Source organism: Grammomys surdaster, unplaced genomic scaffold (assembly GCF_004785775.1).
Source record: "Grammomys surdaster isolate TR1022 unplaced genomic scaffold, NIH_TR_1.0 186213, whole genome shotgun sequence".
NCBI classification, from domain to species: Eukaryota; Metazoa; Chordata; class Mammalia; order Rodentia; family Muridae; genus Grammomys; species Grammomys surdaster.
This window is the reverse complement of record NW_021623700.1, coordinates 1-15,979: the sequence shown is the minus strand read 5'-3', so window position 1 is coordinate 15,979 and position 15,979 is coordinate 1. Positions and strand designations below refer to the sequence as shown.

General features: G+C 39.3%; 1 protein-coding gene across 1 annotated transcript; it reads right to left on the bottom strand.

The window, feature by feature from the left end:
- Positions 1-9,907: 9,907 nt before the first annotated feature.
- On the bottom strand, positions 9,908-11,486 carry LOC114615894 (secreted seminal-vesicle Ly-6 protein 1-like). The gene is made up of 3 exons (XM_028761492.1): positions 11,426-11,486; positions 10,496-10,609; positions 9,908-10,032 (listed from the first exon to the last, which is right to left on the bottom strand). Exons 1-3 carry the CDS (start codon positions 11,484-11,486, stop codon positions 9,908-9,910), a joined length of 300 nt encoding a protein of 99 aa, XP_028617325.1.
- Positions 11,487-15,979: the final 4,493 nt, after the last annotated feature.

Below are 15,979 nucleotides of genomic sequence, written 5' to 3'. Positions count from 1 at the left end.
TAGGGAGCAGTTTGGACATACCGCACATACACATACACACATACACACACACTCTATGATATGTGTATTATAAAATTCAAACACACACACAATAAACAAATAAAATTAAAATTGTATTTCACTGAAAATATTGTAAACCACCATAAAAGATCTACTGGAATAAACTTTATAATGTATATAGTGCATTACCCGACATCCAAAATTATGGTAATATGTGTTAGGGTAGAAAAGGCAGCTAAAGTGTGTGCTGTAGAAAGCAGTATGCAGGCCTCCAGACATGGCTTAGTAGTAGAATCCTTGCTGGACCATATTCAGTGAACAGCACTGCTAACAGATTTTTTTGTTGTTGTTGCTGAAAGTGCATAAATATTTATATGTACATGTAAACAAATGTCATGACATATTCATAATTATAAAAGCTCTGAACTATATACCTGAACATGGAAACAAGCCATGTTTTGGCAGTGTATGGTAGAATTACTAGCCTTGCAGAAAAGGTATCACTAAAGAAAGGTTCATGAAATGTAGGTGTGAGGTGTGACATAGTCATCTGTACAGTATAAGTGCCTAACTGTAGGAATGCACTTGTCCATAAAATGTAACTGTGAAGACAGCATGCAGTATATCAGTCAGCCCTGGATAGATGGAGGAAGAGAAGGAAGAAAAACAAAACTTGAGAAAAGTAGAGTGCTGAAAGGTCATGGGGAGTAGAGACTAGCTCTCTCTCTCCTTAAATGAACTTTTGGAATATTAACACCCGCCATTTGACACAGCAAGGGTCAGGGTTCACACAGTTCTGGGAATAGATGACCCAGTGTTTCCTATAAGAGTATAGTTTACATAAGGTTTCACCTTCACTAGAACAGGCCATGAAAGGATCAGGCCTCTAAGGCTGGTTACAGAATGATGTGTTTTTGCAGCATAGGAATTTCACAGAGATGTATTTATCTATAAAGGTAAGATTGATGCACAGGAAAGAACAATCATGGATTATATACTAGGTCCTGGCACCTGGACAGCAAAAAAGAGAAAGAGCCAAAACATAGGCATAGATAGAAAAAAAATCAGCTACTCAATAATGCAAATGATCAGGCTCCCATTGGAAGGCCCATTAGTGACTCTAAGATAGCCATGTGACCTCCTTTGTCAATCACCCCAGCCCCAAAATTGGGCAAAGACAGGCATCTCATTCTCTAATATACTGAGTGTACCTTTAGAGTTTTTCTCATTCCTGGGTATGTTCACAGAGAATGCCCCTGAGCACAACCCAGAAACTTCTAACAAAATATATTTCTCCCTTAAGAGTCTGTTGGTCTGAGCACACGACAGAAGCAACAAGTACTGGAATCAGAGGAACCTGTTCATCTTTGCAGAGAAGCATGTCCTCACAGACTTTCTGGTTTTGTCCCCAGCACTGTGCAAAGAACTAAATTTCACATAAACAAGCTGGGTCACCCTGAGAAATCAAATGCATACACACCTATAGACATCCACCATGGCACCATGCTGGTCACTCTCAGTCTCACAGGCACTTTCCTCTTTGTCACACAGTTCCTCTGAGTTCAACTGCTCAAGATAGAGATATGACAGTGCTGAAAAGACAAAAAAACAAGTATGAGTGGCTCATTCATCAGACAGGAACTGAGCATGCAGCTCTGAGAAATAAGCAAAAAGCAATTGCCAAAGATTACCCCTACAAGGAGGTTCATGATCTGGGATCCACTGAAGGGATGACTTGAGATCTAGAAGGTTCCTCATGTCATGTGTTGGAAATGTCATGTGTCTGGTGTTGGGTACCTGAGCCAATCACCCATGGCCAGACCAACCCTTCCCATCACTTCATTGTTGTTGCCATCAAAGACTTTCCTTGCCCTATTTCAAATATTAATTTAGGTCCATGCATAAGTAAGCTACAGGAAGCAATAATGTTTGTGTATAAAGGAAAACAGGAGAAGAGGGAGGAAAAGACCAGAAAAAGAGCACCAGGCCCAGGATACTGAGAGAGAGGGGGGTTGAAGAAGCCTATTTTTTGTCCCTGAAAGGGATGGGCAGATAGGATATTGTATATATGACAATGAAACTATAAAGGTGAATTAAAAAGGCATTCAGGTCCTACCCCATTTTCCTCATATCCCCAAATCCCAAGAACATTTGTCAATATGTCTGCCCTCCAATACTCTCCTCTATCATCTTCCATGATCTCACATTACAGGAAGTAAAGCAAGAAGAAGAAGCCCAGCAAAATCATCAGGCAGTGCTTTCCCTTTGTGTGAATCATAGGAGCAGAAATAAACAAACAACAAGACAGAGAACCTAGGGCTCAGCTTCAAACATGCATCCCTATAGGTAAGCTTAGACTGGAGTGGGAAACCAGTAGGATCCCAGGTCAGGGGCTAAGAAGATAGTATGCAGGTGGTTTAGATTCTCCCAAGTGTCAGTGTATCTGCTCACTTCCAGCCATCTACCCTGTGAGAAAGTGTAGGAAGCCGTGGCTTGTGCTGGCAGAATCCACCATTGCAAGATGGCGCTGGCATCCGGTGCTCCTCCTAGTAAACAAGTAAACTGCGCATGTGCTATGGTAAAAGCGCACCAAAGTCAAAGCCCATCCCAGGGCATTTTGGCGGGCAACAAGTAAGCAGCCAATCAGAGGTGAACACACCGCTCTAAGGGTATATAAGCAGTGCCTTTTCCGGGCCTGGGGTCTTCCTCCATTTTCATTTGGAATAAACATTTGCTGCGGAAGGATCCTGGTGTGTTGCTGCGTGTGTCCTTTCTGGTGAGACAATTACGCGCGGGCCACAAGAAAGTGCTTTTACATTCTGGTCTATAGGTGTTTATTAACTTACAAATAGAGAGTAATAGCTGTGGTTCTCAGATTTTGAGACTGAGTAGCTAAGGATCCAGGATGGTTGCAGCACAGTGGTCTATGAACTTCCAGACAGAATGCAGATACTATCCTCATCTTGTTACATTGAAAAATTAATTGCCTGGGTTCAAGGAAATAAGATGTCAAGGCATGTGTTTCCTTACTTATTAGACCACTAAACTATAGACAATGATTTCAGATTTATCTTCAAGACAGGCTGTAGTCATGTTCATATGGCCAGGGAGAAAGACAAAGGTAATGATGTGTCTATGCAAGAAAAATGTGGGAAAAATGGGCCCCTTATCCTTCCTCTGGTGTCCATGCCTTGCTGTTGGGATCTGCAAACTTTGAGAAGTACTGATTTCAAAGAAACACTTTATTTGATTTCAAAATTTCAAAGAAACACTTTATAATTCCATGAAAGCTCTTAATAAAATGGTAGTAGAAAATGCAACAGATTCCTGACTTTCTATGGTTTCAAAACCTCTACACCCAAGAAACCACAAGAAATAAATTCATGTCAGTAAATCAAAATGAAGAGAAACACACACACACACACACACACACACACGGATTAAATACCAACATACTAGTATGAAAATATTGGGAAATAGCAGTCATTGGACATTAATATTTTTCAACATCAATGTACTCAGTTCTCCAAGAAAAACACAGGGTAACAGAATGAATAGAATAGGAGGACAAGATCCATCATTTTGCTATATACAAATAACATGCTTCAGCAACAAAGATATAAATTACCTCAGAGTAAAGTGCTAGAAAAAGGTTTTCCAAGTTAACAGACTTAGTTCCAAGAAACTGTAGTAGCCATCCTAATATCTAGGAAATCAGACTTTCAACCAAAATTAATCAAAAGAGATTTGAAAGGACACTTGGTACTCATTAAAAAAAAAGATCCACCAAGATGATTTCTGAACATCTAGAAGAATGAACATCAAGATGAAGTCTGAACATCTAGGCCCAAATGCAAGAGCATCAACATTTGTAAAAGAAACATTACCAAGTTTAAACCACGAACCATACCCAAGGAATCTTCATCCCATGACTCTCACCAATGGGCAAGTCATCAAGACAGAGACTAAACAGAAATGATAAAACTAATGCAGATTATGAATGGCCCTAACAAATATCTACAGACTATTTCATCTATACACAAAAGAATATTCCTTCTTCTCAGCATCTCATTGTATCGTCTCAAAAACTGATCATATACTCAGTCACAAAGAAACCCTCAACAGATACAAGAAGGTTGAAATAACCACATGCATTTTATCAAATAACAATGGAATAAAGGTGGATTTTAATAACTACAGGAAGAACAAAATGCCTGGAAACTCATGGAAACTGAACAACACTCTAATCAATGACCACTGGGTCAAAGAAGAAATAAGGAAATCAAAGGCTTTCTAGAATTCAATGAAAATGAGGGCACAATATACCCCTAAATTATGGGACACAATGAAAGCAGTGATAGAAGTATACTTACTAGCAATAATTGTCTTCATAAAGAAACTTGAGAGACCTCATAATAGCAATATAACAACATACCTGAAACCTATAGAGTAAAGAAACCAAACATATCCAAGAGGAGTAGGCAGAAGGAAATAATCAAACTCAGAGCTGAAGTCAATAAATTAGAAACAAAGAGAACAATTCCAAGACTCAAGGAAATAAGGAGCTGGTTCCTTGAGAGTATCAACAAGATAAAAAGCCCTTAGCCAAACTTATTAAAATGGAGAAAGGGAGAGCCCAAAAATTAACAAAGTCAAAAGTGAAAGGTGCCATAATAACAGACACTGAGGACATCCAAAGAATCATTTGCCATTACTTCAGAAGCATGTGCACAAAAAAGTGGAAAATCTTAATGAAATGAACAATTTCCTAGACAGATACCTATTACCAATGTTAAATCAAGACAGGCAAACTATTTAAACATCCATATAACCCCAGTGGAAATAGAAGCAGTCATTTAAAATGTCCCTCAAACCAAAAAAAGGCCAAGGGCCAGATAGTTTTAGTACAGAACTTTTGTTACTTTCAAAGGACACTAACATTAATAATATGCAAAATATTCCACAAACTCCAAAGAAAAGGAACATTTCCAAACTAATTCTATGAGACCACAATCACTCTGATACATAAACCACACAACAACACAAGATTGAGGTCATCTGTTAATCTCCAGTATCAGTAGCAAGAAAAAAAGAAAGTATAATGGGTGTGTATATACTGTAAGAATTGAACTATATATTTAAATTCTTTGATCAGATTTTTTGAGAATCTTCAAGAAGAAATCTCCCACTGTGGTCCTGGAATAAGGCAGTACCACTGGAGGTGTGTAAAATGGCATCTGGCCTTTGGGTTTGCTGTAAATTCTCACTATTTTCAGATAGTCCCAGGTGTGAAACAATCCTCAGCAAGTGAGTAAAGATCATATAATGGAAGATGAAGATGTCATTCAGTTTGTGAAGAGGTGAAATCCTGTTCTCTTCTGCTGGCTATCCACAAGTGTTCCTCATGACTAAGTACCCTACTCAACCCCTCTGTCTTTGGCAGCCACTGGACTGGGAGATACAGGGGTAGACATGGAGACTTCCAAACTGGAATATCATTTGCTCCCCATGCCCCCCAACATCCTCTCTTTTTTTGAAATAGGGTCTCATGTATTTCAGGCTGGCCTTGAGCTCTTTGTAGTTGAGGCTTGTCTAGAATTCCTTATTCAGCAGCCTCCATGTCCCAAGTGCTAGGCACACAACTGTGGACCTCTAACACCTCAACATGAGCTTCCCTATGTTGGTGTCACTTTTACTAAACTGTATAAAAAACCCGGTGGGCCCTTTAAAAAACAAAAATAAAAATCAAAAAGAACAAAGGACTTGAACTTAACAGGGAAACAGTGTGATGTCAAAGTTTGGGAAGGCCTTACAGTGAGGGCATGCTTTCGTGACAGCAAAGGGGCATGGGACTTCTGGAGAAAATGTAAATCTCTGAATCTTAATTTTGGTGGTTGGAAGAAGTTGCAATTGCTAAATTGTAGAATTTGTTTGAAAAAACCAAAAAGTCACTTCGTATAAATAATATGAACATAAACTGATTTTATTTTTATTATAGTGTGTATGTGTGTATATGTGTGTGTGTTTATGTGCATGTTTGTGTGTGTGTGTGTCTTTGTGTGTGTGCGTACAGTCATTCATTCAACAGTCATTATGCAGAGGTTAGAGAGAGGTCTGTAGAAATATATCCTTATCTTCTATAAACTGGGTTCCAGGAATGTAACTCAGCTCATTACACTTGATAGCCAGAAGCTTTACATACTAAGCAACCCACCAACCACCTAATTATTTGGCTTTAAAATTCAAAAGCTGAGATGACTTAGAGTATAAGGGCTTGCATGCCAAGCCAGATCACTGAGTTAAAGTTTCAGAACCAACGTAGTGTGCACAAAGCTCGCAAGTTGATTGGAACATCTATTCACTTGTCATTGCAGGTGAAGGATATGCATACAAACATACAGTCACACATCCATCCACACACTAAAAATTGTGAAAAGTTTTAAACTGAGTTCTCAACATAGGAATCTCAAATGGTCGAGATGTAAAAAAAAAAAAAAAATGTTCAACATACTTTGTCATCAGGGAAATGGAAATCAAAGCAACCCTGAGATTCCACTTTACACAAGTCAGAATGGCTAAGATCAAAAATTCAAGTGATAAGAAATGTTGGTAAAGATATTGAGAAAGAGGAACACTCCTCCACTGCTGGTAGAATTGCAAATTGGTATAAAGACTCTGAAAATTAATCTAATGGTTCCTCAGAAAATTGAAAATAGTACTACCTGAAGACCCAGCTATACCACTCCTGGGCATATTCCTAAAAGATGCTCCATCATACCACGGAAATACATGATCCACCACGTTCATTGCAGCCTTATTCATAATAGTCAGAAACTGGAAGCAACCCAATCGTCCCCCAACCAACAAATGTATGCAGAAAATGTGGTTCATTTACACTATAGAATACTATTCAGCTATTAAAAATGAGGATATCATGAATTTGGCAGGCAAATGTATGGAACTAAAAAATATCATCCTGAATGAGGTATCCCAGATCCAAAAGGACATTCATGGTATGTACTCACTGATAAGTGGATATTAGCCAAAAAGTACAGAATACTCATCATACAATCTAAAGAATGAAAGAAATTTGACAAGAAGGAAGGTCCAAATGAGGATACTTCAATCCTACATAGAGAGGGAAACAAAGTAATCATGACTGGCAGAGGGAAGAATGGACCTGAGTGGGAATAGGTGGGGGAAGGGGTCAGGATCATATATAAGAGAGGCAGTAGAGAAGCCCAGAGGGACAGGAGGATGAATGGAAATATGTAGCTAGCCGTGGTAGGGATGGGGAGTGGGAAGAACTTCTAGAAAGTCCCAGAGACCTGGGTTGTGAGAGGCACCCAGGACTTAATTTGGGTGACCTTCGCCAAAATGTCCACCATTGGGTAAATGGAACCAGAAGAGTCCACCACCATTAGTTGGATGGGGCCACCAGAGGAGGGATGGGGGCACCAATCCACCTTCATAAATTTTGACACAGAATTATTCCTATCAAAAAGAAATGCAGGGGCAGAAATCGAGCAAAGAGTGGAGGAATGGCCAACCAGTGACCAGTCTAACATGGGATTTAGAAGCCTAGCATGGCTGCCCTCTGAAATGTTGTACCAGAAGCTAACTAAGACAGATGCAGATACTTACAGTCAACCATTGGGGAAGGACTGAAGGGGTCACAGTGTCAACTAACCTGGAACCTAGAGGGCTACCAGAGACTATGCCACCAACCAAAGAGCATACATGAGCTAGTCTGAAGATCCTGACACATATGTAACAGAATACTTCCCTGGCCTTTCCTGGTCTCAGTGGGAGAGGATACACCTCATCCTGTAGAGACTTGATGTCCCAGAGAAATGGATGCCAAGGGTTGGGGGGTTGGGGGACACCTTCTCAGAACCAAAGGAAAGGGAGGATAGGATGAAGAATGTTGGGTGGGGAGACCATGAGGAATGTCAACATTTTGGATGTAAATAAACAAAATAATTAATTAAAAATAATCTAAACAGCATATAGAACTCATAGATAAAATTTATAAGGCATACAATATATTACAGAGCACCCAACATCATATGATAATATACATGTAGACAGAAACCCCATGTAACTACATGATGTAGAATGCATGGTGAGGGCTCCAGACATGGTCAGTAGGCAATTCTTTTTGGCATAAACCAGGGTCAAGACTCAGCACTGAAAAAAAAGAAAGGTATAATGATGTCAATATTTGTAAATATATGACTTTCTATTTTTCAATATATACAAACGTTTTATGACCTATTTGAAATTTTAAAAGGTTGGAAGTACATACTATATACTTAGTAGTATAAGCAAGCTACGTGTTTGTAGGTTTGCATGGGTTTCCTAGCAGTTTCATTTGTCTACAGTATTGTCGGCACATCTTAGATTATGCAACAATATAAATGTACTGGTACAAATACACAAGTAAAAATTCCAAACAGCACCAACTTCAAAATCTATGGAATTACAAGGAATACAGCTAAACAATAGAACTTTCCTGAAGGATAAAGAAGCACATGTGCTTGTGACCACACAGCGAACCCTGGAATAGGAGCACTCTCAGCCTGTGATATCAGCTCTAGTCACTAGATGGAACTGAGAATGTCTCATCTATTAAATACAAATCTGGCTGTGCCTGTGACATCACTTCTAGATATGGGGTAGACATCTCTGACCTAATCTATTGACTTAATCTAATAATGCATTTGAAATTTGAATAGATATTGAAAGAGGTATATCCTGCTTGGTGGAAATAAGCCACTGAGGGTGAACCCGTGGTGGTTGAATCTTGGCCTTTTCCCTTCCCATTGGACAAAGCTTGTAGAAGGCCAAGAGTTGAATATCTCTGTTCTAATAGAGCCTCCCATTATGAAGTAGAAAACTGTAGGACCGTGAAAGGGAGCCTTCTATAGATTTGTGTCCTTCAGTCACAGAAGGGACAATTCCCATATTAGCACCTCCACAGATAGAAGGCTTGATCACAAGTCAAGTAGCCTCAAGATAGACCTCCATATTAATGAGGTACTTAAAGGCTAGAAGGGCTTAGCCAATTAAGCTTTCCTTCCAAGATCCTCTCCCTGCAAGAGGTATTTAACCTCAGGCCCGCCCTGAGAAACTGGGGTACAGTTTTTACTCATCTACTCTCCACCACGACAACAAAAGCCTGAAAACCATGGGCTGTTTCTCTTTCGTTTGGATCTGCTGTGGGTAGCAACGGAGAAGGTCTTCACCTACAGAGCTGCTGTCTTATCTCCCGCAGAAGACCTCTCTGTATTTCCATCCACGGTGACCACCAACCCAAGCAAGCCAACTGCTGAGATAAGGCAAGGACCCTCCCCACAGGACACAGCCAGAGTTCCCCTCGCCTTCTCGTCCCCCACTATGTTCTCAGCTCTTCAGTGACTCCCTGCTGTGCCTGGAGGCCCAAGAGCCAGAGAACCAGCCAATCCCTGGCTGCCTTTTGGCCTGGGGACCCCCATCAAGCTTTGGGTGTCCCCTGGACCTCAGACTCCCCTCCCCACTTTCCGGAGCGAGGTCTGGTGGATTCCCATAGCCCAACACGAGCCCGACTGCCCAACTGCTGAATATATATATATATATATATATATATATATATATATATATATGTAATATATAGTGTTAGAAGAACATAGGGGGAAAAGGGAAGGAAACCATGATGTGAGAATGAGGGAGCACCAGAGAGGTTGGGAATCAGGGAGTATCTCTTTAGTCTGTTGAACTGTTGAAATATCAACAGCTACTGCTAAGTGCATGGAAGTGTTACATTGCACAGTGCTGGTAACAGACTGTCCAGGGTTATAAGGTGACATGACCACAGGGAAGGAGTAAGGGCTCACCTAAAATCCAACAGTTCAATTAAGTAACAGATTTATAGTTTATTGCAGAAAGACTTGTTGTTGCAACAGTTCATTTTTATTGTCTGATTTCCATTCATAACAGTCCCAGTGAAGCAAACGTCAGCACATCTCTGGTTTCCAAACTGAATTTTGCCATCTGGAGAGGAAGAAAGTAAAGACGCAAAATATAAATATCAGTGGAAAGAGTTGGTGAGTCAGTAGAGTCAGATGGAAGGTACATCTGAAATACAAGCATAAATGAGTTGGCCTCTCAGTCACTATCCCACAAACCATATCCTAACCCACAGGTGGGCCTCCATTCCCAAAAGTGCTGAATGGAATTTTAGAATCCAATTCAAAGCATATTAGACTATATTTTCACACAGAAATTCCCTGAGGATTACCCAGACATTTTTCAAAACATTTTTTTTCATAATTTTTTTCTTGTTCTGACCAACAGTCAGTGGCAGCCATTACCCAAAGCCAAAGGACCTTCCCTCCTATTCTTACAGGCAAAGACATCTTCCTTCAGTCTCTGCATTTGACATCAACATTCTGGAGATGAAATCATTACTGTGGGTCAAGCAAGATGACTCTTAGAGCTCCCAGACCTTACATACCTTTTAGGGTTACGAGGGAGGCACACTTCTCACCAGGTTTAGCCTGACAGCAACCTTCTCCTCTTTCACAAGTCCCCCGAGAATTGATCCTAGCACATGTGAAACATGTCAAAGCTGAAAAGACAAAAGCAAGCACAAGGGTGTCATTCAGGTTCCCAACTCAAGCACCATTGTGAGCTGAGCTTGTGGCTCTGGGAGGTAAATAAGCAATAGCCAGGAAGGGAGTTGGATATGTGCTGAGCTAACACTTTCACAAAGGTTCATGACCACAGGACTCTGAAAAGGAAAGGTTGGAGAAGAGATGGAAGGTTCCTGAAACTTATACCATGAGAATGGACTTAGTTACCAGAATGAGAAATCCAAGCTCTGATGTGGGGTGCCTAATGCACCACACAGCATTGTTTCTGAGAGATCTAAAAGAGAGAGATGGTAGAAAGGGACCAGAGTCTGACATTGTCAGACACACAGCACACACAGCAAAGGGAAGCACCTCTCCAATAGGAATTCCTCATAGGAATCCTGTTTTTAAAACTTGGTATTCTATCACATTGGATTTGATAAGTCAATTTTTTAATTATTTTTATCCTGACAATGATCTTCCTTTTCCACTTCCAATCTAAATTTAGGCCAGTTTTCATGTAAACTTGAGGAACTGAAGATGCTTAAGTATTCCAGAGAACAGATGTGGTGGAAGATGGACAGGAGAATAGGGTGGCAAAGAGATGCAGAAAGTGCAGAGAGAAGGACAGGAAAGTATCTATGAGTGTGCACAGCAGAAGCAAGGGGAGGATGTCAATATGGATACAGGACTGAAGCAGGGTCAGTTCTGTTATCCTATTTCCTGTTCCTCATATCCCCAATGTCCCCTAATCTGAAGCATCAGTGTGTCTGCCCACCAGTACCAAACACTACCATCTACCAGGATCTTACCTTGCAGGGAGCTCACCAGCAAAGACAGGCCCAGCAGGAGCAGCAAGATGTGCTTTCCCATTGCAGTGAGATTGACTTGCAGAGCAGAAAGCAGCTGAGGAGGGGACAGTGTGCTCAGGACCTATGTCAGCAAGGCAGGTTTATATTGTAGCCTAGGTTGGGCTGGGCAGCCAATGGAATACCAGGAAGTGGACTGAGCATATACCCATGGGGAGTCTACATACTGCGGATTTTTGCTAAATTTATGGTGTTAGAACAGACCATCTGTAAACTTCTATTAAGGAAAAACTTAAATTCTATCACAACTGAGTCAGAGTTAATCTTCCCCTTGGTGCTGCCACATCTTTTCAGGAAACTTCACTGTAATCTGCTGACCAGAAGGAAAATTGCGTTCAGGTACTTTTTTTTTTGTGGTAAAGTATGTTAATGAATATTTTGAGCACTGTTGTCCTTGAAACTCTAGATAAGGCATGATACTCCCAATATCCACATACCTTTGCTCTCCACTTTAAGAATACCAAACTGAAATAAAGTGTTCTCTTTTTAACAACAGCAACTACTACAACAAGAACAACCAAAACAAAACCTCAAAACCAAAAAAGAGAGAATTTGTATACATCTCTGTGTTGGATCTCTGCTTCCAGGAACTAGAAGTTTTATCTTTTTCTGCACTTGCCACAACAACATTCCAATGAGGACTCATGGATCTGAGATTCAATCCTAAGATATGAGGGCCAATTCACTGGAAGGGTGCTGCATACTGTTCTCTGATTTTCAGTGCAGAAGGAAACTTCTTGTCTCAACCACATCAAAATGTTAAAATTCTTTGTTAATGGAATTGAGATTTATGCCTACATATATCTTGTGTAGTACAACAAAACATAGTAGAGACAAATAGTACATTTAAATTCGTCTTTCATACAGTCCAGGGTCATTCTCCTAACTTAGGATATCAAGATAGGAAAATTAAAGGTCTTAAGGGGAAAGTCTGAGAAAGAAAAGCAGCCCTTTATTGAGGGTCTGGTTTACCTGTTCTGCTGATAAGTCATGAAGCTCCAGATACAATGGATAAAGTCTTAAGAGACAACAGATTTCCTTAACAGATATCAGATTTATACTTTATTGCCAACTTGACATACCCTAGAAAAGGAAATCTCAATTGAAAAATTGCCTGAGTCATACTGCATGGTATGGTCCTGACTGTGAGCTGTTGTTGTTGGCCAATTGTTGTAGAAGGGCACAGTCCAACATGAACAGTATCAACCTTAGGCAGGAATAATCTAGCAGTGAGAAATGAGCAAGCCAACCAGGAAGAAGTGTTCCGCCATGATTTCTGCTTCTGTTCTTGAGTCCTTCCTCTTAATTCGTTCAAGAGTAGACCATTGTTTGGTAATGTAAGCTGAAATGTCTTTACCTTACTTAAGTTGCAGTTGATATGGTGCTTGTTACAACGTCAGAAAAAAATTGGAAAAGATATGAAAGATGTTAAATTAATTCTTTTTTAATCACCCAAATGATATATACTCTTGAGTTTCTCACATTTTACTCTCATTCTTACATTGATAAATCCACCTAATATCTGTGCTTTATACGAAAATTTTCTAAACATTTAACATTGTAGTAAACTATAGTCTGAAAAATGTTCAAAGGTTTGAGGTTCTTAGCCACTTTTAGTAATTAATATTCTTAATTAATTCATTGTAAATACAGTTAATACAGACACTCCCTTAAGGAGCCCATTTATACATGTATATATTGTAAGAACACAAGCCTTCTATTTTAAGATGTGCAACCAGAAAAAGTCAAGTCATGCTACCCATCCCATGTTGCTCTAGTCTCTATAACCTATGGCTGTAACAGGAATTTTAAAAAAATGTGAATGCTTATCTCCATTCCTGGGGGAGGGTGAACAGTTTGGATAGTCACCTGGAAATTAGATTTTAGCTGTGATCAGGCTTCCTGCCTTCTGGAAAACATTATATAAGTACAATTTCTAATTTTTAGTCTATCTCTGTGAATAACAGAGGGGGGATGGGAGAGAAGGGGAGGAGTGAGGGGGAGGGGGAGGGGAGAGAGAGGGTAGGGGAGAGGGAGAGCTGTACCTAAATGGAAGACTGGATGAAGACCAAGAACTCTTTAGATGACTATATAGGACTTAGTGGAACTTTGCCCCTAATCTGTACTCAGAGAATTCCTTTTTGAAGAACCCAATTAAGAGACAGTTTAATATAATATTCTGCAAAAGTCTGAAAGGAATTTGATGTAAGATCTTTATGTAGATATTTTTTTGGTCGGAAACTTAAAACTGATTGACAGTTTCTTTGGATCTTTCTACAAATAAAAACAGGTTCACCTTAGAAGGCGCAAAAGAAATGTCAAAGTCACCCCTATTCAGTGAAACACTGTTTTTAATTTCTCACTTCCCACCCATTCTGCCTTTCTCTGTATTTGTGATAACTCATACTAAAGTGGAATTAAAATTGTATGGGATGGTTGATACTTTCATATTGTAAAAATTTGCTCATAAACTCAATTTGACTTAAAGTTACCCAAATAATAGTTCCTACTCCTGATTGCTAATACATTGAAGAGTTTTTAAGAATCTTAATGAGATCACAGGATGGTTCTTAATTACACTTACTAGAACTCTAGACCATGGAGATGAAGGAAGTTGAGAAAATTTGTGCTGTGAACATAAGTTAACAATCCTTATTGTGACATTTCCAAAATATATCCAAGAGATTTGCCAGTCCCTACCTGAAGTCATACATTTTTCAGGCTGAAGCCTGGTTGTTGCTATGCAATCACTCTTATTTGATACTATTTCTATATGAAAGAAACATGGACTCAATATTAGAAGGCTTTGAGTTAAGATTGTTGTGATAAAAGCTTTGATTCTCTGTTGGCAAGTGAATTTAACATCGATATACATGAATATGGGCTTCAGAGTATAGATCACATGAGATCATGTTTGTTTAGCAAGTCCAAAACCCTGAGTTCAATGACAAGCTCCACAAAAAACTTATATAATGATATATACCTTTAATAGCTACAGTAGAGATTTAGAGCCTAGAACATCCAAAGTTCAATGTCATCTTTGATTACAGAACAAGCTGCAGGCCAGAATGGGATATATGAGACCCTGACACAATAATTAATCAAGAATCTACACAAATAGATACTCCCAAACTCCAAAACAATAACAAACCAAGGGAAATAAGAAGAAACTAGCACATGTGATTTTATGGCACTGATAAAACTCAAATATATTACCACATATGTTTGTTCTTATGGTACAGTAAAAATGGCCATAATACATCTTTATAAATTAATAGCCATAATTGTCTGCAAAAGTGAAAATAAAAAACACAGATTCAGAAATTCAGATAGCATACAAAATAGAATAAATACTCAAAATTATAGAAACATCTTCAAACTTCTGAAAAAAATGAAGGATGAAGAGGACAGGGCAATTTAATATTGATAATCAAAGACAGGAACTAGCACAGAACACACATCTCAATCTCTGCTATGTAGGAAGCAATGGAGAGATAGGAAAAAATTACTATACTACACAAACACATGCACACACACATACATACACACATGCACACACACACACAGACACATGCACACACCACTGTTTCCCTTATTTTCTTTGCTCTGGAATATAATATGTTTTTTGAAAACACTTATATATTGGAGTGTTTGTGGAATATACAAAAGCAAAATGAAGACAATTATGCAACGACTAGAAAGGAGGATTTTGATATATACTGCATAAGGCTCTTACCTTCCTGTGTCATAACTTTTGATAACAAATTTTGCTTAATTAAATACATATATATCATGAGCCCTGGACATTCCCAATGAGAGTTTAGAAAACAGGTATAAGTATTCGACATAATAAATTATGGCACAAAATATGTCTACATTATAAGAAAAGTGTCAAGTTATCAACAATGGGAGAAAGACAATTTTACTTTTTAATAATTTTAATTATCTTTTTTAGTTTTATTCATGTAAACAATGATACTGACCACATTCACCTCCAAAACTATAGCTCCAGTGAGTCCATAAGTGCTATTGCCAGGGCATGTGCAGAAGACAGCACTTCACGGCTCTTCTGCTCATTCTTCAGGTCTTGTATTCATTCTGCCTGCTCTTTTACAATGTTCTTTGAGCTTTGTGAGAGTTGATATATAAATCTCTTCTAGGAGTGATTTCGAGTTTCCTCCCCAGCCTTGTCGCAGACCATGTGCAGTAGCGTGTCCCTCCTCCTTGCCTCCATTTCCTGGGGAATGCTACAGATTCTCTGCACAGACCCATAATTACTTTATTACTCCATCTACTTGTGTCAGCCACCAAGACCTGAAGGCACCCTCTACCTAGGAAACCACTGACCACACAGGTCACAAAATCAGGAAAGCAATTGTCATTCTCTTTCCTCGTTTCTACATCCAATTTTCTAGTTTCATCCCCAATTATATTGAAGATCATTTACAGAGGTCTCTCTCTCTCTCTCTCTCTCTCTCTCTCTCTCTCTCTCTCTCT

Bases quoted from the DNA above. Each gene is read 5' to 3' on its own strand.
- LOC114615894 (XM_028761492.1), bottom strand. From the start codon at position 11,486: ATGGGAAAGCACATCTTGCTGCTCCTGCTGGGCCTGTCTTTGCTGGTG. The intron at 10,610-11,425 runs GTAAGATCCTGG...TTGTCTTTTCAG, and splicing joins GCTGGTGAGCTCCCTGCAAG to CTTTGACATGTTTCACATGT. The intron at 10,033-10,495 runs GTATGTAAGGTC...CTTCCTCTCCAG, and splicing joins CTCCCTCGTAACCCTAAAAG to ATGGCAAAATTCAGTTTGGA.